Source organism: Poromitra crassiceps, assembly GCF_964638095.1.
Source record: "Poromitra crassiceps genome assembly, chromosome: 8".
NCBI classification, from domain to species: domain Eukaryota; kingdom Metazoa; phylum Chordata; class Actinopteri; order Beryciformes; family Melamphaidae; genus Poromitra; species Poromitra crassiceps.
In genome coordinates, this window is record NC_139629.1 from 41,311,641 (window position 1) to 41,337,965 (window position 26,325).

At 42.9% G+C, this 26,325-nt stretch overlaps 2 protein-coding genes across 2 annotated transcripts in view; both read right to left on the reverse strand.

Annotated features, from left to right (window-relative positions):
- LOC310781600 (uncharacterized protein) overlaps positions 1–19,573 on the reverse strand; it is a gene marked incomplete at its 5' end in the record, with an annotated part of 33,220 nt that extends 13,647 nt beyond the window's left edge. Inside the window, 8 exons of the mRNA XM_083642209.1 lie at positions 732–884; positions 3,421–3,585; positions 4,214–4,321; positions 7,466–7,624; positions 8,295–8,402; positions 12,002–12,166; positions 12,847–12,985; positions 19,400–19,573. Of these exons, the coding sequence (XP_083498335.1) occupies positions 732–884; positions 3,421–3,585; positions 4,214–4,321; positions 7,466–7,624; positions 8,295–8,402; positions 12,002–12,166; positions 12,847–12,985; positions 19,400–19,573 (1,171 nt within the window). The remainder of the gene's footprint in view (positions 1–731; positions 885–3,420; positions 3,586–4,213; positions 4,322–7,465; positions 7,625–8,294; positions 8,403–12,001; positions 12,167–12,846; positions 12,986–19,399) is intronic.
- Positions 1–26,325, reverse strand: part of LOC310780720 (uncharacterized protein) — a gene marked incomplete at both ends in the record, with an annotated part of 166,718 nt that overhangs the window by 137,639 nt on the left and 2,754 nt on the right. The window lies entirely within an intron of this gene.

Genomic DNA, 26,325 nt, shown 5'->3' on the forward strand with positions numbered 1-26,325 from the left:
TTTGCAGTGGAACTCTTTGGTCCACATTGGAGCCTCCACTTCCCCGTAGAGCGCCCCCTGGAGTACTGAAGGAGCCCCACAGCCAAGCTCCCTACAGACCACCTCTGCATCCTGCTTGTCAAAATCAGCTTCACACACTGAGGCCCACGAGTGGTTAGACTTCACCTCCAGTCTGCCTGAGCACAGACTAGTCCCATTCACCAGCCTCACAGACTCTGAGAGAAAGAGAGGGAGTGAGGGAAAGAACGACTTGCTATAGAGCAGTGGTTCACAAACTGGGGTATGCGTACCCCTAGGGGTATGTGGAGGTACTACAGGGAGTACTTTAGAGAAAGGGGAAAATGGAAAAATGTAAGAATAAATCATGAAAATAAATGAAACATTAACATAAAATGAGTAATTGCAACTCTTCCACCCACTGTATTATTTTGTAATGTTATATTCTTCAAAAGGTGGGTTATCATTAATTTATTGCATCATACAGTATGCTGTAGTTTTCTCTTGCCGTTTTAAAATGTGGTAGTTTGGTAAAGGGGGTACTTGGATTCAGAAATCAGGGAAAAGGGGTACTGCAGCCCAAAAAGTTTGAGAACCACTGAGGTTCTCACTGATAGAGGAACACATCAGAAAAAACATGGAGGCTGTAAACACTGTAGCTCAGGAGACACTGAGGATTAACTTTACTGTCAGGACTCAATAATAGACTGAATGAGTCTTTTGCAGTGTAGTACCTGTTGGAGCCACATCGGTGCTGTTGGCGCTGTTGCACATGTCACCCTCACAGCAGATCAGATCACTTACTATGGATCCTGCTGACTGTGTAGATACTAATTTACCTGCGCACAGGATGTTGGAGATACAGCCCTTCATGGGAGCCGCCTGCACTGTGAGGAGGAAAAAAATGTTAGTGACTGGACTGAACGCTTCACCAGGTCTAGCTGCATCATGAAACATTCCACTGAGCAGAGCTTCACCAGGTCTAGCTGCATCATGAAACATTCCTCTTAGCAGAGGAACTATTGTGAGTCTGATGCCATAGGCCTGTTACCTGTTGCTGAGAAGCAGCGGTCCTCATCCCCCAAGCAGGTTACAATGTTGTTGCTGCTGCAGTCCCCCTCTTCTTTGCAGCCATAGCAATTTTTACCATTGGGAGAAGGGAAAGGGGGCGCTGAAAGATAAAACACACACACACACACACACACACACACACACACATATATATATATATATATATATATATATATATATATATATATATATATATATATATATATATATATATATATATATATATATATATTGTAAGGAAGTTTGTTGAGTTTTGCTGGATCCTAGGTAAGAGCTCGCAATGAGTGATTGGTTAGAACCACAGAGATGTCTTTCAGGCTTTTAGTTGGGATATCAGGCAGAAGTATCAGGCAGATCACACAAGGCAAGCAACATACAAGTAGAGTTAGATAGCTAGCAGGTAGCAGAGAGAGAGATAGCATAGTAGAACATCGCTTTTATACCTCAGCACATTCGTGGTATGACATCATTGATGACCTCACAGGGGAAACCCTGACATCACCGATGACCTCACAAGGTGAACTCTGACATCATCGTTGGGTCGCGGGCTCCTTTGGTTCGTGGGCGTTAGTTACCCCATGAACCGGCCTGATGGTGGGGCCTTACGGAGCCTTTTCTACATATATATATATATGTATATATATATATATGTGTGTGTGTGTGTGTGTGTGTGTGTGTGTGTGTGTGTGTGTGTATATATATATATATATATCCACTGAGAAACGAACCTTCGCTCTTCACGGTCACGGATTCACCGGCAATGACCCAACTAAAGCATAATATGATAATCATAACACAGTAAATATGGGGAAGTTACCAGGGACAGTTTTGGAGTTGCAGAGGCGAGTGGAGCAACACTCAGTGCTTATTGCAACCCTCAGGACTCCAGCGCTGATCGAGCCGCTCACACACCAATCAACCACATCAGCACAACGCTTCACGTTATGATTTCTGATGACTCTATCACCTGCACAACAAACAGTAGCCTTTGTCAAATGAGTTCAAAAGCCAAAGAGTCTTAGTTGCAGAAAGAAAAACGTGCACTTCTACATACCCTTGTATACAACGACTCCCACCGATGAGCATTGACCGAACGAGCAATCTGTGGTTGTCTCTGTGCAGCCTCCTCCATAAACTCCAGGTTGGCATTCAAAACAAGTTAGGTTGTTGGGATTGGGAGCTGAGGGCAGTAACATGAAGATGACATTGGTTTAATTGGAATTACATTATGTTAGATGCTCTTGTAGGCTATATATCTCTACACATATATACAACTCCCCATTTTGATAGGGGAGCCCCAGGAACCCCCTCAAGGACCCTGGGGATCCCTGCACTCTGCCATACCCCCCCCCCCCCCTTTCCCCCCAGGCCCGGCGTTGGGGGGGCCTGACTGGGCCGGGTCCCCCCATTCCCCAAACTGGCCCCCCCATTCAATTTTTGTTGTTGTTGTTGTTGCTAAAAATGTTTTTCTGTTTTTCTGTTTTTCTGTTCAATTTCTGATGCAGAAGAAGCAGAATGGATTTGTCAGTTTTTCACAAATAACCCGAAAAAACAAAGAATATAGGTTGCAAATGGTAAATTGCTTGTTAAAGCAGTTAGTCAGATTATGCCTGAATTATTGTTGTCAAGTAGCAATGATTGAAGCTTGATGTGCTGAGCTCAATCAAGCTAATGTTATTAATTTGCACTGCTCTGGCTGTCATTGATTAACTGAATGCTATTGCTAACTGTTACTTTGAACATCCATTTGCAATGATTCTGGCTGGATATTAACTATTGTAAATTTGTCACAATGAATGCAATTTGTGCACAATGTGTAAATACATTTTATATTGATTGTTTAGGCCTAATTATTTATAAAGTCACAACACATTAGAGATGTGTGTAGTTCTTCATAGATTTAGCCTCTTCATTTTGCTCTCAAATGCACCAGGTTGACGAATTTTACTTTAAAATGTACAAAATCTTCTTCCGGGGGAGAATACCCCCGGACCCCCCTTGAAGGTCCAAGGCCCATCCCATATTTAGCCAGATATTTTTCCTATTTGGCTGGCTACTCAGAAATGTGGGGCACCCCCTGATATACCTTATAGGGCTATTCAGATTAAGTTGTTTTACTCTCATATTTTGTCTTGTATATCGGTCACGGAAGCTTATAGTTTATCCGCTGTTATAACACTGCCGGTGCCGTGCCTCAAAAGTATAGTTTACCCCCAAAATGGGGGTCCCCCATTTTGATGGGGGACCCCCAGGAACCCCCTCAAGGACCCTGGCGATCCCTGCACTATGCCATACCATACCCCCAAGTTCTTGTTTGAAAGTAGCTTAAATGAGTGTTTTGCAGTGCAATACCTCTTGGACCCACAACGGTGTTTCTGGGGCTGTTGCACATGTCACCCTCACAGCAGCTCATCTCTTTCACTGTGACTCCTGCTGCCTGTGCAGATGTTATACCTGAGCAGGCGGTCTTGGAGGCACAGCCTTTCATACCCCCCTTCATACGCACTATCCCCTGCACTATGATAAGGAAAACAGTGTTAGTGACGAGGCTGAATGCATTACCATATAGCTGCATCATGAAACATTCCTCTGAGCTGAGGAATGTGACATATTAGAGTGAGTCTGGTATGGAGATAATAATGTAGCTACTTTGTAGTTGTAGAAACATAATATTCTCACATCTGTATCAATACATTTGTAGTTGTAGAAAATAAATAGTCACAAATGTGTATCAGTGAATTTGAAGTCACAGAGAAGCATTAGGAGTTGCAGATTTATAGATATTTTTCCCTCTCCCACAAACACAACCTTCTCAAGTTCTTCATTACAGGTGCACAAAACCTTTTATACAAATCACTAATCAAGAAGCCTATACGCTCACATTTTTGCACCAATGCTGCAGTGGATGTGGTGCAACACATTCAGATACCTGTATCAAATAATGTGAAGGCAAATATTTTCATAACTACAACTGCTTGAATCTGTCGCTACGAGTCCCAAATGTTTTTTCGCTCACAAATTACCAGTTTTCGGCAACTCCTAAAACATATTTCTCTGTGACTTCAAATTTCCTGATACAGATGTGTGACTATGTTTCTACAACTACAATGTATTATGTTACATTATTATGCCATAGACCTGTTACCTGTTGCTGAGAAGCAGTGGTCCTCATCCCCCAAGCAGTTTGCAATGGTGTCCCGCTCGAAAGTTTCGCCATAGCACTTTTTACCATTGGGAGAAGGGACAGGGGGCACTGTAAGATAAAAGGTACATTCTTTATAGTGCTACCATACATTAGAAAAGAAAAGATGTTTAAGCTGTAATTCCTCAAATGGCCACTTGAGGCAGGACTCAGAAGTCCCGTCGTTCATGTTAAAATGCCCCACTTTGTAACAGTAATTAAACATCTTTACAGTCTAAACTGAAACACGGTTTTGGTCTATATAGCTAGTTTCACCTTTTCATAACAACCGTGGGCGAGGTCATATCTTTTATAACGTTTACATTTGATAAGGGTTTAAAGTTATGCATAATTAAGGGCGTGGCCGAGTTGAGTGACAGGCGTCCATACTGCCAGCATGGCAGCCTGTGCTGGATAGTGCTTTCTTATCGTTATTTGTTGTCTGACCTCAACCCACCTCCACCCCAGCTCCTCCTTTCATGCTGTGTCTGACTTAAACAACCCACCTCCACCCCAGCTCCTCCTTTCATACTGTGTCTGACTTAAACAACCCACCTCCACCCCAGCTCCTCCTTTCATACTGTGTCTGACTTAAACAACCCACCTCCACCCCAGCTCCTCCTTTCATGCTGTCATGGACTCAAGTTCCCACCATGCATCACTCACTCACATCTGGCCTGTTCCACTTCCACCTCATTGCACAGCTGCCTACAATCACTCCTAATGACCTCACACTGCCTTTAAAAACCCTGTCATTTCAGTCATTGGGGCACTACAGCAATATTTTACGTTATAGCAATCTAACCAAATTCTAGGGTGGAGACTCTGGACCAAAGGCCAAGCCAACTCCGTGGCGGAGGTCACAAGTACATTGGTCCAAAGAAGCATCTGATAATCAAAACACAGTAAATGTAGGGAAGTTACCAGGGGCACTTTGGGAGTTGCAGAGATCAGTTGAGCAGCACTCTGTGCTCATTGAGATCGTGATGAGTCCAGAGTTTAATGTGCCGCTCATACACCCATCAGCCACAGCACAATTCTTCACGGTCAGATCTTTCATTACAACTTGACCTGCACAACAAAACAGTAGCCTTTGTCAAATAATTATTACTCTACTTTGTTATTATTATTATTATTATTATTAGGGGTCCAAGCATGAAGTGTGTGGATCCCTATTGTAAAAGTTCAATTCATCATTATTATTATTCTCTGCTAAAACAGTATGCACGTCAGAAACCATAAAGCCCACAGCAGGCAAACTTTGCACATAGGTTGGAAATGTCAGCCACTACTCAGAAACAAAAAATTACACCAATCTACTAGATTTTGGCATTATAACAGCCCATTTTATGTTTTGCAGCGATATATTTCTTATTATTAGTAGTAGTAGTATTATTATTTCATTCTTTTTTTCAAATATATTTATTGGTAGAAAAATGTAGTACAGGAGTAGAGTTATAAAATAATGTGTACCGGCATTTTCTACATCAAAAGCCAAATACTCTTACTTGCAGAAAGAAAAACATGCACGGTTACCATGACGGTTACAGTGTAGCCTACATACCCAGCTTTGCAGGGTTACAGTAGCCTACATACCCAGCTTTGCAGGGTTACAGTGTAGCCTACATACCCAGCTTTGCAGGGTTACAGTAGCCTACATACCCAGGTTTGCACGGTTACAGTGTAGCCTACATACCCAGCTTTGCAGGGTTACAGTAGTAGCCTACATACCCAGCTTTGCAGGGTTACAGTAGCCTACATACCCAGCTTTGCAGGGTTACAGTGTAGCCTACATACCCAGCTTTGCAGGGTTACAGTGTAGCCTACTACCCAGCTTTGCACAGTTACAGTGTAGCCTACATACCCATCTTTGCAACGAGTCTTACTGATGAACATTGCCCGAGCGAGGAACAATCTGTGGTTTTGTCTGTGCAGCTTCCTGAAGATCCAGGGATGCATTCATAACAAGTCAGGCTGTAGGCTGAGAGAACATAACAAGTCAGGCTGTAGGCTGAGAGAAGGCCAACAAGTCAAACACGTTAAAACAAACTTTTTGCAATTTAAACATGTGTAGGGGGGTAGAGTGGGGCACTGTTATTGTATTGTATTTTTGTCAGTGTTTTTTGTGTTTCTATAGTTTTTATATAATGTGTGTTGGTGTCATTTGTTGATCCTGCTCAGTGCATTTCTGATTGGCTGTTATTGTCTCCGGTGAGTGACGTGGTGCTGCAGTGAATCTTTTGGAAGGATGCTGGTCTTGGAAAAGAGGATCTGTTCCAGAGCGAGCGAGGCTTGGCTTTCATAACTCCTTCTGTGTGGTGGAAATCAAATGTGTTGCAAAATGTAGCTACTGTCCAATTTTGTTTCTTAAAACTAACAGTTGAGATCATTCACCTTTTACAGGGTCAATTATCTGTCAGCCGGAGAGAAAAGAAGATGACTAGTCAACACTCGGGTCCGCAAAGCCGTCATCCAGTCAATACGAAAGCCCTGAGAGGCAAGTAGGGGGGGGGGGGGGGGGGGGGGGTGATCCATTTTCTAAGATCTAAATAGTTTTCTCTCCTGTGTTTATGTAAGACCAGGTGAAAAATGTTTGCCAGGGTAATCTAATAAATTGTTCTAAGCTCTAAATTGAGTGGGGATTATGCTTTATTGTCTTCACAACATTAAATGGACAGCTCACCCTAAAATCCAAAATACATATTTTTCCTCTCACCTGGAGTGCTATTTATTCATCTATCATTTTGGGATAGTTGCCTGAGTTTTGGAGATATCGGCGGCAAAGATGTCTGCCTTCTCTTGAATACAATGGAACTGGATGGCACTCGGCTTGTAGTGCTCGAGCACCAAAAAAATACATTTGAAAAACTCAACAGCATTGTCTTTTTCCAGAAATCATGACCCGGTTACTCAAGATAATGCACAGACTTTGTTGTGAGCAATAGCAGAACTATTTTCTTTTGCAGTCTCATGTAGGAACTAGCTAGCAGCTAGCGGGTGTAGTTCGGTCAAAAGAAAATAGTTCCTACATGAAACTGCTCATAACAAAGGGGGGGGGGGGGGGGCTATATATCTACACATATATACAATTCCCCATTTTGATGGGGGACCCCCAGGAACCCCCTCAAGGACCCTGGCAATCCCTGCACTATGCCATACCATACCCCCAAGTTCTTGTTTGAAAGTAGCTTAAATGAGTGTTTTGCAGTGCAATACCTGTTGGAGCCACAACGGTGTTTCTGGGGCTGTTGCACATGTCACCCTCACAGCAGCTCATCTCTTTCACTATGACTCCTGCTGCCTGTGCAGATGTTATACCTGAGCAGGCGGTCTTGGAGGCGCAGCCTGACATACGCCCCTGCACTATCCCCTGCACTATGATAAGGAAAACAGTGTTAGTGACGAGGCTGAATGCATTACCATATAGCTGCATCATGAAACATTCCTCTGAGCTGAGGAATGTGACATATTAGAGTGAGTCTGGTATGGAGATAATAATGTAGCTACTTTGTAGTTGTAGAAACATAATATTCTCACATCTGTATCAATACATTTGTAGTTGTAGAAAATAAATAGTCACAAATGTGTATCAGTGAATTTGAAGTCACAGAGAAGCATTAGGAGTTGCAGATTTATAGATATTTTTCCCTCTCCCACAAACACAACCTTCTCAAGTTCTTCATTACAGGTGCACAAAATCTTTTATACGAAATCACTAATCAAGAAGCCTATACGCTCACATTTTTGCACCAATGCTGCGGTGGATATGGTGCAACACATTCAGATACCTGTATCAAATAATGTGAAGGCAAATATTTTCTCACAAATATAGATTTTTTTCTTGGATATCTTTCTAACACAAATACAAGTCAATAACTACAACTGCTTGAATCTGTCGCTACGAGTCCCAAATGTTTTTTCGCTCACAAATTACCAGTTTTCGGCAACTCCTAAAACATATTTCTCTGTGACTTCAAATTTCCTGATACAGATGTGTGACTATGTTTCTGTATTATGTTACATTATTATGCCATAGACCTGTTACCTGTTGCTGAGAAGCAGTGGTCCTCATCCCCCAAGCAGTTTGCAATGGTGTCCCCCAAGAAAGTGTAGCCATAGCACTTTTTACCATTGGTTGAAGGGACAGGGGGCACTGTAAGATAAAAGGTACATTCTTTATAGTGCTACCATACATTAGAAAAGAAAAGATGTTTAAGCTGTAATTCCTCAAATGGCCACTTGAGGCAGGACTCAGAAGTCCCGTCGTTCATGTTAAAATGCCCCACTTTGTAACAGTAATTATTTTAAACATCTTTACAGCCTAAACCGAAACACGGTTTTGGTCTATATAGCTAGTTTCACCTTTTCATAACAACCGTGGGCGAGGTCATATCTTTTATAACGTTTACATTTGATAAGGGTTTAAAGTTATGCATAATTAAGGGCGTGGCCGAGTTCAGTGACAGGCGTCCATACTGCCAGCATGGCAGCCTGTGCTGGATAGTGCTTTCTTATCGTTATTTGTTGTCTGACCTCAACCCACCTCCACCCCAGCTCCTCCTTTCATGCTGTGTCTGACTTAAACAACCCACCTCCACCCCAGCTCCTCCTTTCATGCTGTGTCTGACTTAAACAACCCACCTCCACCCCAGCTCCTCCTTTCATACTGTGTCTGACTTAAACAACCCACCTCCACCCCAGCTCCTCCTTTCATGCTGTGTCTGACTTAAACAACCCACCTCCACCCCAGCTCCTCCTTTCATGCTGTGTCTGACTTAAACAACCCACCTCCACCCAAGCTCCTCCTTTCATACTGTGTCTGACTTAAACAACCCACCTCCACCCCAGCTCCTCCTTTCATGCTGTCATGGACTCAAGTTCCCACCATGCATCACTCACTCACATCTGGCCTGTTCCACTTCCACCTCATTGCACAGCTGCCTACAATCACTCCTAATGACCTCACACTGCCTTTAAAAACCCTGTCATTTCAGTCATTGGGGCACTACAGCAATATTTTACGTTATAGCAATCTAACCAAATTCTAGGGTGGAGACTCTGGACCAAAGGCCAAGCCAACTCCGTGGCGGAGGTCACAAGTACATTGGTCCAAAGAAGCATCTGATAATCAAAACACAGTAAATGTAGGGAAGTTACCAGGGGCACTTTGGAAGTTGCAGAGGTCAGTTGAGCAGCACTCGGTGCTCATTGAGATCGTGATGAGTCCAGAGTTTAATGTGCCGCTCATACACCCATCAGCCACAGCACAATGCTTCACGGTCAGATCTTTGATTACAACTTGACCTGCACAACAAAACAGTAGCCTTTGTCAAATAATTATTACTCTACTTTGTTATTATTATTATTATTATTATTAGGGGTCCAAGCATGAAGTGCGTGGATCCCTATTGTAAAAGTTCCATTTATCATTATTATTATTCTCTGCTAAAACAGTATGCACGTCAGAAACCATAAAGCCCACAGCAGGCAAACTTTGCACATAGGTTGGAAATGTCAGCCACTACTCAGAAACAAAAAATTACACCAATCTACTAGATTTTGGCATTATAACAGCCCATTTTATGTTTTGCAGCGATATATTTCTTATTATTAGTAGTAGTAGTGGTATTATTTCATTCTTTTTTTCAAATATATTTATTGGTAGAAAAATGTAGTACAGGAGTAGAGTTATAAAATAATGTGTACCGGCATTTTCTACATCAAAAGCCAAATACTCTTACTTGCAGAAAGAAAAACATGCACGGTTACCATGACGGTTACAGTGTAGCCTACATACCCAGCTTTGCAGGGTTACAGTAGCCTACATACCCAGCTTTGCAGGGTTACAGTGTAGCCTACATACCCAGCTTTGCAGGGTTACAGTAGCCTACATACCCAGGTTTGCAGGGTTACAGTGTAGCCATACCCAGGTTTGCAGGGTTACAGTGTAGCCTACATACCCAGCTTTGCAGGGTTACAGTAGCCTACATACCCAGCTTTGCAGGGTTACAGTGTAGCCATACCCAGGTTTGCAGGGTTACAGTGTAGCCTACATAACCAGCTTTGCAGGGTTACAGTAGCCTACATACCCAGGTTTGCACGGTTACAGTGTAGCCTACATACCCAGCTTTGCAGGGTTACAGTAGTAGCCTACATACCCAGCTTTGCAGGGTTACAGTAGCCTACATACCCAGCTTTGCAGGGTTACAGTGTAGCCTACATACCCAACTTTGCAGGGTTACAGTGTAGCCTACATACCCAGCTTTGCAGGGTTACAGTAGCCTACATACCCAGCTTTGCAGGGTTACAGTAGCCTACATACCCAGCTTTGCAGGGTTACAGTAGCCTACATACCCAGCTTTGCACGGTTACAGTGTAGCCTACATACCCAGCTTTGCAGGGTTATAGTGTAGCCTACTACCCAGCTTTGCACAGTTACAGTGTAGCCTACATACCCAGCTTTGCAATGAGTCTTACTGATGAACATTGCCCGAGCGAGGAACAATCTGTGGTTTTGTCTGTGCAGCTTCCTGAAGATCCAGGGATGCATTCATAACAAGTCAGGCTGTAGGCTGAGAGAACATAACAAGTCAGGCTGTAGGCTGAGAGAAGGCCAACAAGTCAAACACGTTAAAACAAACTTTTTGCAATTTAAACATGTGTAGGGGGGTAGAGCGGGGCACTGTTATTGTATTGTATTTTTGTCAGTGTTTTTTGTGTTTCTATAGTTTTTATATAATGTTTGTTGGTGTCATTTGTTGATCCTGCTCAGTGCATTTGTGATTGGCTGTTATTGTCTCCGGTGAGTGACATGGTGCTGCAGTGAATCTTTTGGAAGGATGCTGGTCTTGGAAAAGAGGATCTGTTCCAGAGCGAGCGAGGCTTGGCTTTCATAACTCCTTCTGTGTGGGGGAAATCAAATGTGTTGCAAAATGTAGCTACAGTCCAATTTTGTTTCTTAAAACTAACAGTTGAGATCATTCACCTTTTACAAGGTCAATTATCTGTCAGCCGGAGAGAAAAGAAGATGACTAGTCAACACTCGGGTCCGCAAAGCCGTCATCCAGTCAATATGAAAGCCCTGAGAGGCAAGTAGGGGGGGGGGGGGGGGGGGTGATCCATTTTCTAAGATCTAAATAGTTTTCTCTCCTGTGTTTATGTAAGACCAGGTGAAAAACGTTTGCCAGGGTAATCTAATAAATTGTTCTAAGCTCTAAATTGAGTGGGGATTATGCTTTATTGTCTTCCTCTCACCTGGAGTGCTATTTATTCATCTATCATTTTGGGATAGTTGCCTGAGTTTTGGAGATATCGGCGGCAAAGATGTCTGCCTTCTCTTGAATACAATGGAACTGGATGGCACTCGGCTTGTAGTGCTCGAGCACCAATTTTTTTTTTTTGAAAAACTCAACAGCATTGTCTTTTTCCAGAAATCATGACCCGGTTACTCAAGATAATGCACAGACTTTGTTGTGAGCAATAGCAGAACTATTTTCTTTTGCAGTCTCATGTAGGAACTAGCTAGCAGCTAGCGGGTGTAGTTCGGTCAAAAGAAAATAGTTCCTACATGAAACTGCTCATAACAAAGGGGGGGGGGGGCTATATATCTCTACACATATATACAATTCCCCATTTTGATGGGGGACCCCCAGGAACCCCCTCAACGACCCTGGCGATCCCTGCACTATGCCATACCATACCCCCAAGTTCTTGTTTGAAAGTAGCTTAAATGAGTGTTTTGCAGTGCAATACCTGTTGGAGCCACAACGGTGTTTCTGGGGCTGTTGCACATGTCACCCTCACAGCAGCTCATCTCTTTGACTATGACTCCTGCTGCCTGTGCAGATGTTATACCTGACTCTGAGCAGGCGGTCTTGGAGGCGCAGCCTGACATACGCCCCTTCACTATCCCCTGCACTATGATAAGGAAAACAGTGTTAGTGACGAGGCTGAATGCATTACCTTATAGCTGCATCATGAAACATTCCTCTGAGCTGAGGAATGTGACATATTAGAGTGAGTCTGGTATGGAGATAATAATGTAGCTACTTTGTAGTTGTAGAAACATAATATTCTCACATCTGTATCAATACATTTGTAGTTGTAGAAAATAAATAGTCACAAATGTGTATCAGTGAATTTGAAGTCACAGAGAAGCATTAGGAGTTGCAGATTTATAGATATTTTTCCCTCTCCCACAAACACAACCTTCTCAAGTTCTTTATTACAGGTGCACAAAACCTTTTATACAAATCACTAATCAAGAAGCCTATGCGCTCACATTTTTGCACCAATGCTGCGGTGGATATGGTGCAACACATTCAGATACCTGTATCAAATAATGTGAAGGCAAATATTTTCTCACAAATATAGATTTTTTTCTTGGATATCTTTCTAACACAAATACAAGTCAATAACTACAACTGCTTGAATCTGTCGCTACGAGTCCCAAATGTTTTTTCGCTCACAAATTACCAGTTTTCGGCAACTCCTAAAACATATTTCTCTGTGACTTCAAATTTCCTGATACAGATGTGTGACTATGTTTCTACAACTACAATGTATTATGTTACATTATTATGCCATAGACCTGTTACCTGTTGCTGAGAAGCAGTGGTCCTCATCCCCCAAGCAGTTTGCAATGGTGTCCCGCTCGAAAGTGTAGCCATAGCACTTTTTACCATTGGAAGAAGGGACAGGCGGCACTGTAAGATAAAAGGTACATTCTTTATAGTGCTACCATACATTAGAAAAGAAAAGATGTTTAAGCTGTAATTCCTCAAATGGCCACTTGAGGCAGGACTCAGAAGTCCCGTCGTTCATGTTAAAATGCCCCACTTTGTAACAGTAATTAAACATCTTTACAGCCTAAACCGAAACACGGTTTTGGTCTATATAGCTAGTTTCACCTTTTCATAACAACCGTGGGCGAGGTCATATCTTTTATAACGTTTACATTTGATAAGGGTTTAAAGTTATGCATAATTAAGGGCGTGGTCGAGTTGAGTGACAGGCGTCCATACTGCCAGCATGGCAGCCTGTGCTGGATAGTGCTTTCTTATCGTTATTTGTTGTCTGACCTCAACCCACCTCCACCCCAGCTCCTCCTTTCATGCTGTGTCTGACTTAAACAACCCACCTCCACCCAAGCTCCTCCTTTCATACTGTGTCTGACTTAAACAACCCACCTCCACCCCAGCTCCTCCTTTCATGCTGTCACGGACTCAAGTTCCCACCATGCATCACTCACTCACATCTGGCCTGTTCCACTTCCACCTCATTGCGCAGCTGCCCACAATCACTCCTAATGACCTCACACTGCCTTTAAAACCCCTGTCATTTCAGTCATTGGGGCACTACAGCAATATTTTACGTTATAGCAATCTAACCAAATTCTAGGGTGGAGACTCTGGACCAAAGGCCAAGCCAACTCTGTGGCGGAGGTCACAAGTACATTGGTCCAAAGAAGCATCTGATAATCAAAACACAGTAAATGTAGGGAAGTTACCAGGGGCACTTTGGAAGTTACAGAGGTCAGTTGAGCAGCACTCGGTGCTTATTGAGGTCCTGATGAGTCCAGAGTTTAATGTGCCGCTCATACACCCATCAGCCACAGCACAATGCTTCACGGTCAGATCTTTGATTACATATCGATCTGCACAACAAAACAGTAGCCTTTGTCAAATAATTATTACTCTACTTTGTTATTATTATTATTATTATTATTAGGGGTCCAAGCATGAAGTGCGTGGATCCCTATTGTAAAAGTTCCATTTATCATTATTATTATTCTCTGCTAAAACAGTATGCACGTCAGAAACCATAAAGCCCACAGCAGGCAAACTTTGCACATAGGTTGGAAATGTCAGCCACTACTCAGAAACAAAAAATTACACCAATCTACTAGATTTTGGCATTATAACAGCCCATTTTATGTTTTGCAGCGATATATTTCTTATTATTAGTAGTAGTAGTGGTATTATTTCATTCTTTTTTTCAAATATATTTATTGGTAGAAAAATGTAGTACAGGAGTAGAGTTATAAAATAATGTGTACCGGCATTTTCTACATCAAAAGCCAAATACTCTTACTTGCAGAAAGAAAAACATGCACGGTTACCATGACGGTTACAGTGTAGCCTACATACCCAGCTTTGCAGGGTTACAGTAGCCTACATACCCAGCTTTGCAGGGTTACAGTGTAGCCTACATACCCAGGTTTGCAGGGTTACAGTAGCCTACATACCCAGCTTTGCAGGGTTACAGTGTAGCCTACATACCCAGGTTTGCAGGGTTACAGTGTAGCCTACATACCCAGCTTTGCAGGGTTACAGTAGTAGTCTACATACCCAGCTTTGCAGGGTTACAGTAGCCTACATACCCAGGTTTGCACGGTTACAGTGTAGCCTACATACCCAGCTTTGCAGGGTTACAGTAGTAGCCTACATACCCAGCTTTGCAAGGTTACAGTAGCCTACATACCCAGCTTTGCAGGGTTACAGTGTAGCCTACATACCCAGCTTTGCAGGGTTACAGTAGCCTACATACCCAGCTTTGCAGGATTACAGTAGCCTACATACCCAGCTTTGCAGGGTTACAGTAGCCTACATACCCAGCTTTGCAGGGTTACAGTGTAGCCTACTACCCAGCTTTGCATAGTTACAGTGTAGCCTACATACCCATCTTTGCAACGAGTCTTACTGATGAACATTGCCCGAGCGAGGAACAATCTGTGGTTTTGTCTGTGCAGCTTCCTGAAGATCCAGGGATGCATTCATAACAAGTCAGGCTGTAGGCTGAGAGAACATAACAAGTCAGGCTGTAGGCTGAGAGAAGGCCAACAAGTCAAACACATTAAAAACATTTTTTTTGCAATTTAAACATGTGTAGGGGGGTAGAGCGGGGCACTGTTATTGTATTGTATTTTTGTCAGTGTTTTTTGTGTTTCTATAGTTTTTATATAATGTGTGTTGGTGTCATTTGTTGATCCTGCTCAGTGCATTTGTGATTGGCTGTTATTGTCTCCGGTGAGTGACATGGTGCTGCAGTGAATCTTTTGGAAGGATGCTGGTCTTGGAAAAGAGGATCTGTTCCAGAGCGAGCGAGGCTTGGCTTTCATAACTCCTTCTGTGTGGGGGAAATCAAATGTGTTGCAAAATGTAGCTACAGTCCAATTTTGTTTCTTAAAAGTAACAGTTGAGATCATTCACCTTTTACAAGGTCAATTATCTGTCAGCCGGAGAGAAAAGAAGATGACTAGTCAACACTCGGGTCCGCAAAGCCGTCATCCAGTCAATACGAAAGCCCTGAGAGGCAAGTGTGTGTGTGTGGGGGGGGGGGGGGGGGGGTGTGTGGTGATCCATTTTCTAAGATCTAAATAGTTTTCTCTCCTGTGTTTATGTAAGACCAGGTGAAAAACGTTTGCCAGGGTAATCTAATAAATTGTTCTAAGCTCTAAATTGAGTGGGGATTATGCTTTATTGTCTTCACAACATTAAATGGACAGCTCACCCTAAAATCCAAAATACATATTTTTCCTCTCACCTGGAGTGCTATTTATTCATCTATCATTTTGGGATAGTTGCCTGAGTTTTGGAGATATGGGCGGCAAAGATGTCTGCCTTCTCTTGACTACAATGGAACTGGATGGCACTCGGCTTGTAGTGCTCGAGCACCAAAAAAATACCGCATGTGGCTCGCGGGCCGCCAGTTGAGTATCACTGGTCTAGTCTGTCCGGCGCAATCTGAACATTTATTCAACTTTTCTTAACTACTGGAAATTACCCTGTTAGACCTTAGTGAAATATGCTTACTTCACAGAGTGTTTACATTTCCCTCCTGTCTTGTTTGCATTTAATCAATGCAAACAATTGTTTGCAAGCCGTTCCTAACTGATGAAGGAGGTGAGGCACGTGCACACATAGACATGAAAGGGGGTTTGAGCCCCTGCCTTTTTTTCAGTCTGTAAAAAGTGCCCTTTTTTTTTTTTTTTTTTTTTTTTTTTTTTTTTTTTTTTTTTTTTTATTATAATACATTTTTCATTTTCATTCCAACAACACATGAACAAAACAAACAGCTCAGACACATTAAAAAATAAAATAAAAAGTGCCCTTTCCTGACCATGAATGCATTTCTAATGGTGCTTTGTATGGAAATTGCCCTTTCCATGCCGTCACTGAAGGCAGCATTCAAAGAGAAATGCCTTTTCCGAGCTCTCTTGGCCTTGAATGCACCATTTGTAATAGGCCTCTGCATGGAGCAGTGTTTTTCTAAACTGCCCCTGAAGGCACCAACCCAAAAATGAAGGAATAAATAAATACATAAATAAATAAACCACCCAATAAATAAATAACCAAAATATAGGGAACAAATGCAGAATTGTTGCTCTTGAAAATATTTTTTACTTTACACTATTGGAAAGGGATGTTGTGTTGTTGAATCCGCAAAAAATTAAAAAAAATCTAATACACCTTATCTAAATCTTCTGTCTTGCTTTTTAGAATTATGGTCAAAATGCATGGTATATTACAAGCCTCACTCAGTATCGTTCAATGTTTCTGCCTGTGTTGCTATCTGTTGTAGTACAACAACCTAAAGGGAGAAAAGGAGCAAATACATATTGATGCTTAAATGATTTCACAACAGTATTGCAACAGCATGCAACTTTTATATACTAATATTATTCAGTTATGGAGTTATTTTTCCGTGACAAGTCTCATCCTAAAATGAGATATTCCTCTAAATCTGGTTAAAATCGGAATATTTAAAATGAGTTATACCCCTAAATTGGCCTTCAAATTGCCTCAAATTTCCCTTTTATGAATTTGAGCCCCTGCCCCTCTAATGTTCTGTGCACGTCCCTGAGACACACACAGCAGCATTGTGTTGAATGACATGGTAGTTGGCACAATTGCAATGGGTCTGTGGGGATTTATTTGTAATACTAATAATAATAATAATAATAATAATAATAATAATAGTAATAATAATAATAAAAAAATAAGAAGGATCAACACAATTTATTTGTCCACATAATGACCATTATATGAAAGGAAAAGCAGCCCACAAATGACAGCCAATGAGAAAAGGAGAACATAATGATATTAAGACTGAATAATGATATCACAACAGTCTCATGCTAAACACTCTCCTGTTGGACTCCACATGTGTATCAATATTCTTTCTAGTCATTAGTTGATAGTGTTTCTTTGTTCCCTCTGGTGTATTCAGAGCAGAGAGAGAGTATGATGATTCAACAGGGATGAGAGTGAGAAAAGGAGCAAATATTGATGGTTAAGACTGAATAATGACAACACTACAGTGTTATCCTAATATAATTTAAAATGCGATATTATCCTCTAAATCAGCTTCAAACAGCCCAAATTTTTCGGACGCCGCCCTTCGGACGCCGGCATCAGTGGGGCCCATACTATGTCCTGTCATGGGGCCCAAAATCCCCGGCGGCGCCCCTGCAGCTAGCGGGTGTAGTTCGGTCAAAAGAAAATAGTTCCTACATGAAACTGCTCATAACAAGGTCTGTGGATTATCTTGAGTAACGGGGTCATGATTTCTGGAAAGAGACATTGCTGTTGAGTTTTTCAAATATATTTCTTTGCCACAAGCCGAGTGCCATCCAGTTATTGTATTGGAGAGAAGGCAGAAACTCTGGAGCCGATATCTCCAAAACTCAGGCAACTAACACAAAACGATATAGATGGATAAACAGCACTACAGGTGAGAGGGAATATATGTATTTTGGATTTTAGGGTGAGCTGTTCCTTTAAGCTGGGTGAGAGGTAATATCCGATATGTCCGCTTAGACTGCAGTGGCATTGGGCCATATCTGATTCATATCTGATTTATTTCCACATATGACAGGCCTGAATCAGACCTGACAATATCCCGATCAATGTGCTTTTTTCCTGCTTACACTGTTATGACACATATCGGATATGTGCCACTTGAGAGCAAAAGATCGGAATTGGGTCACTTGTACCTGCAGTCTAAATGCAGCCTACGGCCGGAACACACATCTTGCGTGTGCTGTGCGTCTGCGTGGCGTCTGCGTGGCGTTTTCATTTCGGTTCCCCTTGTTAACAGGTTACAGCAGCCACACCACCGGCATCAGACGCGCGTCTCAGGCGCGTGTCTTGCGAGCGTGAGACGCGCGTCATCTAGAGAATAGAACCGAAGCCTATTTTTTCAGCTTTCCGCGCGCGTGTCTCTAGCGTCTCTACAGAAATCCACATTAAAAATGACCTATTTCTGTTCATAATCATATCATACAAGCACTATTTTCAAAGCAGACATAATAACTGTTAGCAGAGTGGGTTAATGCAACAGTTCTCGCGTGCACTCCCAGAGCAGCAGCAAGAAGTGGTTCTTCTCCCATGGAGCTGTTTATTGACACTGACACTGCCAGCCGCAGCAAGCACGCACACGCCACGCAGACGCCACGCACACGCAAGATGTGTGTTCCGGCCATAAGACATACACTTACCTGCATCTCAACAGGATTTACAGTATACAGACACCTGGGGCCCATACCACAAATGGAGGATAAACAGATCCAGGATCTGTCCCTTGATCTGGTTTGACTTAAAAAATTTGAAAATGCTTGAGGCATGGTTTGTAACAACTAGCCAATCAATCACAAAACAACATGGACAGCTTCAGATTTTACAGCGCCTATTTCCTCATTCATTCAAAGCACAGATCAAAGTGTATTAATTAGCGGAGCTTTACTGTATGTCAGAATCAAAATCTGCATTCGATCTAAAATAATTAGCAAAGTAGGAGCAGTGTAGAAGCTAGTGTAGAAGTGAGTGACTAAGCTAATAGCATAACAGCACAAATAATTGACAAAAATCACTAAATAAATATACAGTATTTACTCTAATGAGAAAATACCAATTATTGATGGTTAAAACTGAATAATGACATCACAACAGTCTAATCCTAATGCTAATTTAAAATGAGATTCCTCTAAATCCATCTTCAAACGGCAAAAAAATGCTTTTCTTTTTGCCGATTGCCTTGCATGACACACCTGAGTACATTATACCTGAGCTGCAGAGCAACATGACCAGCATCAGCCTGGGATCCATATCCAGTCAGTCAGGAGTGTGAAGCAGCTGCTCAGCCTGTCACCATCTTAACTGGCTGTCTCTTGGTCTGCTGCTCTTTGTGTTTGACACTCCACTTTCCTCTGCTCGTCACATGCGTCTCCTCTGCATCATTTATCATCTCATCAGCATCCTGTCCTTTCTCTCTGACGTCCTCATTGGCTGGCTTCACTGACAGGAAGCTGCTAGCAGAAACCATGTGACTACCTGTAGCTTCAAGACATCTCCAACACCTAAACTCACTGCCGATCATTCCGTTTGATTTAGCGAATTGGGGTGGAGACTGGTTGAGGGGATGAGATGATCACCCTGGGGGACTCCCCAGTTGAGTTCAGTTGTTTATAGCCCCGCGCCGAACACGATTCTCAATGTGTGAAGATAAGAAGATAGTACTTCACTTATTGGAAAGTCTGGCGTGGCTAATTGCCGGCGGAGGCATAAAAATTGCAGCTCTGCAAATGTCAGCACATTTTTCTCTCCAACCTGCACAGTGCACATTTTAAAGCACAATGAAACCACCAAGTCCTCAAAAGAAACCATCCAAACACAAAGATAAACATCAAGTAAAGGTAGAGTGGTTCTCAAACCTTTTCACATCAAGGACCCTAAAGTGACACAAATTAGACCACCATTTGATAAGATTTTGTCCCAGGGTCCCCGATAAGATTTTTTACTTTTATATGTTTTATAAAATAATTAGTCATACATTCTGTCATTGCATTACTTATGGATAGAAGCATGAAAATAATGATTCCCTTTTTTGCTGGGGACACCCAGAAGGACCCCTGGGGGTCCCAGGACCCCACTTTGAGAACCACTGCTTTAAATTTCCAACGAAACTTGAACTTGAAAGCACCATGAAACCAACAAGTCCTAAAAAAAAAGAACCCATTCAAAAATCAAAACTTTTTTTAAGTCACTCGATAGCTCTATTTCTCAGTTAATTTTACATTTTACAAAAAAATAAAGTAAAGGGCGGTCTAACATTACCTAACTTTTTATTGTATTATTGGGCTGCAAACATCCAAACACCGGCATAGCATTAACAACCATCCCCCTCCGTGGCTGCAGATTGAAGATATGTCATCATGTCACATGAATGCCAAATGCAAAACTAGTGAAAAATCAGTCAGAAAAGATGAGGAGGGAAAACATGTCAGTGGCCTCCACCTGTAAAACTATTCCTGTTTTGGGGCTCATCTCATTGTTGCCCCTCTAGTGCAGGTTGATCATTTTCATTTCCAAACAATGTGGCATCCTTTCATTCCCAACACATTACCCAGTCCATGTCGGTAAAGATATCCAGCATGATGTATCCCCCCCATTGAGATCTGATGTGTTTTCAAAGTGTTCCTTTAATTTTTTTGAGCAGTGTATATATATAGATCCTTTCCAAAAAATTAGAATATCATGGAAAAGTAGTTTTTTTTCCATAATTCCTTTCAAAAAGTGAAACTTTCAGAGATTATAGATTCATTACACACAAAGTGAAATATTTCTAGCCTTTATTTGTTTCATTTTTCATAATTTTGGCCTACAGCTCCAGAAAACCCCCAAAACCGTATTTCAAGAAATTAGAATAGTGTGAAGAAAATCAGCAGTTACTTCTCAGTTATGATTCGAATCCAACCTCAGTCCACTCCCTCTGAATCTCCGCCAAATGTTTTAATTGTCTGTGCTTGACAATCCGCTGAAGCCCACTGTCATCCATGGTATTTCCATGATATTCAAATTTTTTGGAAAGGATCTGTATATATATATATATAGGACATATATATATGTGTGTGTGTGTGTGTGTGTGTGTATATATATATATATGAATATATATATCTATATATCTGTATATGTATATATACAGTATATACATACATACGTGTGTGTGTGTGTGTGTGTGTGTGTGTGTGTGTGTGTGTGTGTGTGTGTGTGTGTACTAGTATTTGTACTTTGTTACTTCCCATCCCCCCATATCTTCAGTGCCTACTGCCCAGGTGGGCTATCTCGTCGAAAGGGCCTTTCTGTGTGGAGTTTGCATGTTCTCCCCGTACCCCCCAGGGGGTTCCTCCGTACATAACCCCCCACTAAAAACATGCAGAAGATCGTCATCGTCATCCGACCAGTAACGACAACATCCGAAGTTGGTCCCCGGGCGCTGGAAAGAAAAAGCGACCACTGCTCCTGGCCTGCCCCCCGGAGGAAAGGACAACCCTGGATGGGTTAAATGCAGAGGGCAAATTTCACCGGCCACCGTCAGCATGAGTGTGTGTTTGTGGCCGCATGCATGTGTTGGGTGTGTTCGTGTGACAATAAAAGACGGGCTTGTCCGTCTATACTAACTGCTAAACTCAGTGGCGTGCCTGACCAAGTTGGTGCCCTAGGCAAGATTTGTGCTGGTGCCCCCCCCCCCCAAAGAAAATATAATAAAAATTATATCGCAGTGAATTCCACCACTGCAGTGCAGGCTCAGAATCGCCCTTCCCCAGTGGCGCTGGAAGTACTTTTAGGAAGGTGTGCTGTAAGGAAGTGACTCTCGGTGCTGCCCGCAAGGGCAGCGCCGAAGAAAATTTTATGTTTTTTGGACTTTAATCCATATTTAGAAGAATATTTAATTTTAAATTAACATTAGGATTATACTGTTGTGATGTCATTATTCAGTATCTTCTCCTTTTCTCACTCACTTTCATGTAAGCACCTGCTCTCCCTTTAGTCGTTTTACACTACAACAGACAGCAACACAGGCATAAACACTGAACTTATTATTATTATGGAAAACCAGATTATGATGAAAATCAAACACTTTTGAAGAGAGAGCGTATTAAATAAGATCAGAGCTGGGAAGCACAAACTGTTTTTTAATGCATTTTGTTGGTGGTATAAACACAAGACAGCCAAATCCAACAATTTCGAAAATCCCATTTCTTGCCACCAGGGGGTGCTGCAGCACCCTCAGCACCCACCTTCCAGCTCCCTTGCCCTTCCCCCACTCTGGGAAAAAGCTCCAAGCAGGTAGAAGGGGGCGCGGCCGCGCAGGAGGTGGGGTGGTATGGATTAGGGACCATGGTGAAAGTGCTGCAGCCCAGGCAGCCAGAAAGCCAGAATTAGAAAAATGATTTAACTATTATTTAAAGACTTAAGACGTTGTTGTGCTTATTTTTTGTCTACTATTGTAAAATAATAGTAGGCCTATTATCATGAAAAGTATTTGTAATTATTTTTTATTTTTTTTTTATTTTTTACCCATCTTCTAATGGCAGAAACCCACACGTTAGCTCGTTGCTACACGCTGAAAACGGTTCCATGTCGCTGTTCCGACCTCTCGCTGTTCCGACCTCCCCTCTCCCAGCCCCCATGCCTAAACCTAACCTCCCCCAGACCCTAACCCAAAACCTAACCTCTCCCACCCCCACGCCTAAACCTAACCTCCCCCAGACCCTAACCCAAAACCTAACCTCTCCCACCCCCCACGCCTAAACCTAAGGTCGGCATTGCGGGTGGTCGGCATAGCGGGTGGACACCCTGAAAACGGCAAGTTGGATTGTTGGAAACTATTTTCCAGGGGCACTGGTGCCAAGCGCCGCCCATCGCAATCCCACTATGGAGACCTGCGTCGCCAGACTCCTCGGACGGAAGGGAGAGGAGTCTGGCCAGCGAGACTACCTCCTTGCAGACAAGTGGACAGGGAGCGGACACGGAGCCAGATGTTAATTCCAGAATATGCAGCTGCCATTTTTTATTGGGGGGTATTGGATCATGCAGGGCAGGGCTCCACGATCGAGGCTCAACAGGAAATTGACATCCCAGAACCAATCATGAGAGTGATGCGCCGGACCCCTGGACCCCACTGTTTTAAAGCACCATGAAACCAAATCCTAAAAATAATCCAAATAAAACACAGAGAGAGAGGCGCCAGGAGAGAGGCGACCAGCTGTGCGAGCTCCGTGGCTTCGTAGAGAAATAGGTCTTTTTTTAGAGTAATTTCGTTTTGTTTATAATTTCGTTGCGTCTAGTCGCTTTGTAAATATCTAGCGCATATATCAGTGTCTTTTATACAGTGTACATAGTAGCGTATGTGCACTTTTTTGGCAAAGGGAAGCACAACTAAGCACGGATTACTGTGGGATCACCGCAGGTCTATTGTCCTATTGTTCCCACTGCGTCCCCCCACCCCCCCAAAGGGACAGGGCCAGCAAGATGGCGGACAACGACAACATTATCGATAACAACACTATCGATAACAACGACGTGCCAGCGGGACCACCGCACGTACAATAGGGGCGCGCTGATAAACATCAGAAATGCGCGGAAACAACCCAAACAAAACTGGCAAGCTCCCGACCTCACGGAATTTCCTGAACTTATAAAACACCAGCGGAAAAGAGGTAGGAGAGGGGGAATACTCGCCCGCCTAAGGAGGCGCGCCAACAAGCCACCGTTACCCAGCGTACTCCTGGCAAATGTCCAATCTTTGGAGGATAAGTTATGTGAACTGAGAGCGCAAGCTCAATTTCAAAAAGACATAGCGCGATGCAACGTTCTGTGTCTGACTGAAACCTGGCTCACTCCTGATACAACGGACCACTCTATCACTATACCAGGCTTCAGGGTATTCAGAGGAGATAGAGATGAAGAACGAACCGGGAAGAAGAAAGGCGGAGGCGTTTGTCTAATGATTAACGAAAACTGGTGTGTAAACACCACTGACATGGGGAGACACTGCTCAGCAGACCTGGAATATGTAATGTTGCAATGCGTGCCGTTCTGGAGTCCCAGGGAATTCACATCTGTCACCGTGTGTACACAGAGATGGCCGAAAATACATCAAAAAGTATTTTGATACAAATTACAAATACTTGCTCAAAAAATGTATCACAATACAAATACAAAATACTGGTCTGAAAAATGTATTTGAAATACAAATACGTATTTTGTATTTTGAAAATACATGAAAATACATTTTATAAAAACTGATAAAGAACTGCAACAATTAGTCAATTAATCGATTCATTGCCAAATATTAATTAATACACAGGACAAGATGTTACTATCCCTTGTGCCAAAATCCGAGGAAAAACACATTTAGAAGCCCAATCCAGAATAAAACAAGCTAACAGGCTAACAAAATAATAAAAAAGACACAAATCACCAGTTACCTACCCTAGCCAACAGCAGTATGAAGCATGTCATTGGGGTTTTCAAGTGGGCACCTTCCTTCACCGACGTTTCGTTAAGTTAGGCCCACGACACCTCAAGAAGGCTTAACGGTGTAATCCAGCGTCCTGGAAACACCCCCCTCCATGCTACCACCGCACAACTGCATATTACCTCACTATCTAAGCCTAGCTATCCAGGTCGGTTCGGTATGACATTCCTGACTACACCACCACTGTCAATGATTCAGCCCTGTTGATGCGGACCGTTAATCATGACCAACAACAAACAATCCCTAACTACACCACCACTGTCAATGATTCAGCCCTGTTGATGCGGACCGTTAATCATGACCAACAACAAACAATCCCTAACTACACCACCACCGTCAATGATTCAGCCCTGTTGATGCGGACCGTTAATCATGACCAACAACAAACAATCAATCTCACCTTAGCGAGCTCCCCAGCTAGCATGTTTCCTCCTTATCCACAGCCATTCACTTGCTCGTTCTGCTGCCTGAGACATTGCTAACCGCAAGTTTCAGGCTCCGTCCCCGAATGCCCAACTCAGTTAGTAAGGCAATAACGGACTTTGCCACAAAACCACGGCAGCCCACCTCTACAGGCCGCACTCGAGCCCTCCAACCTCGCTGCTCTGCCTCTGCTGCCATTTCAGCATACCTAGCTTTCTTGCGCTCATAAGCCTCCTCAACTCGATCTTCCCACGGGACTGTGAGTTCGATAAAATAAACTCTCTTCTCTACCTCAGACCACAGTAACAAGTCCGGACGTAGCCGGGTGCTAACTATATATGCTGGGATGACTAGCTGTTCATTCAAGTCAACCCTCATTTCCCAGGCTCCACCTACACTTAGCTGCCCTAACTTGTGCCTGACCTTAATTGGTCTAATCTTTTCTCCCTCACGTACAAATTTGATCTGTCTAGTCTCTTTGCTAGCAACTAGAGAATTTACTTCTAGCCGCTTTTCCTCAACTGCAGCTGCAAAACATTTCAACACCTGGTTGTGACGCCAGGTGTATCGCCCCTGGGAGAGACTGACCTTACACCCTGACAGTATATGCCTCAATGTACATACACTAGAACACAACGGGCAGGCACCATCCTCGCCCAACCACTGATTTAAGTTCTGGGGAGATGGCAGCACATCATAAGTAGCCCCTAGAATAAATCTAATTCTGCTGGCCTCCATGCTCCACAACTCTCTCCACTTCAACTTTCTCTTCTCTACACTCTCCCAGTTCACCCACTGCCCTTGCTTTGCCTGCGACACTGCCTTAGTACATCTTACTGCCTCCTCTTGCCTATGTACTTCTTCAACTACCATCTTCCTCTTTTCTATTACTGATGCCTTGTTCCACACAGGTTTCCCTATGCACAACCCTAAGCCTCCACGCCCATGCTGCACCTGACCTATGATATCCCTGTGTCTAAGAGCTGACTGTGCTTGCTGTACTGCCTCCTTTGGGTTCCACTTCCTCCCTGTTTTAACTGTGGGCGCTACACTCCTAACCACTGGATCCTTTGACTGAGTCAGAGTAATTTCCAGTCTAACCTTAGCACACTTGAACTCCTCTGTCAGGCTAGATAATGGCAATTCCAATATGCCTTTCCCATATAAGGCTACACTGCTTAGGCAGCGTGGGACTCCGAGCCATTTTCTAATGAATCAGTTAATCATCCTTTCTAGCTTTTCTACCTTTGAAAGGGGAACCTCATACACTGTCAGTGGCCACATCAAACGAGGCAACAATCCAAACTGCAAACACCACAACTTTAACTTTC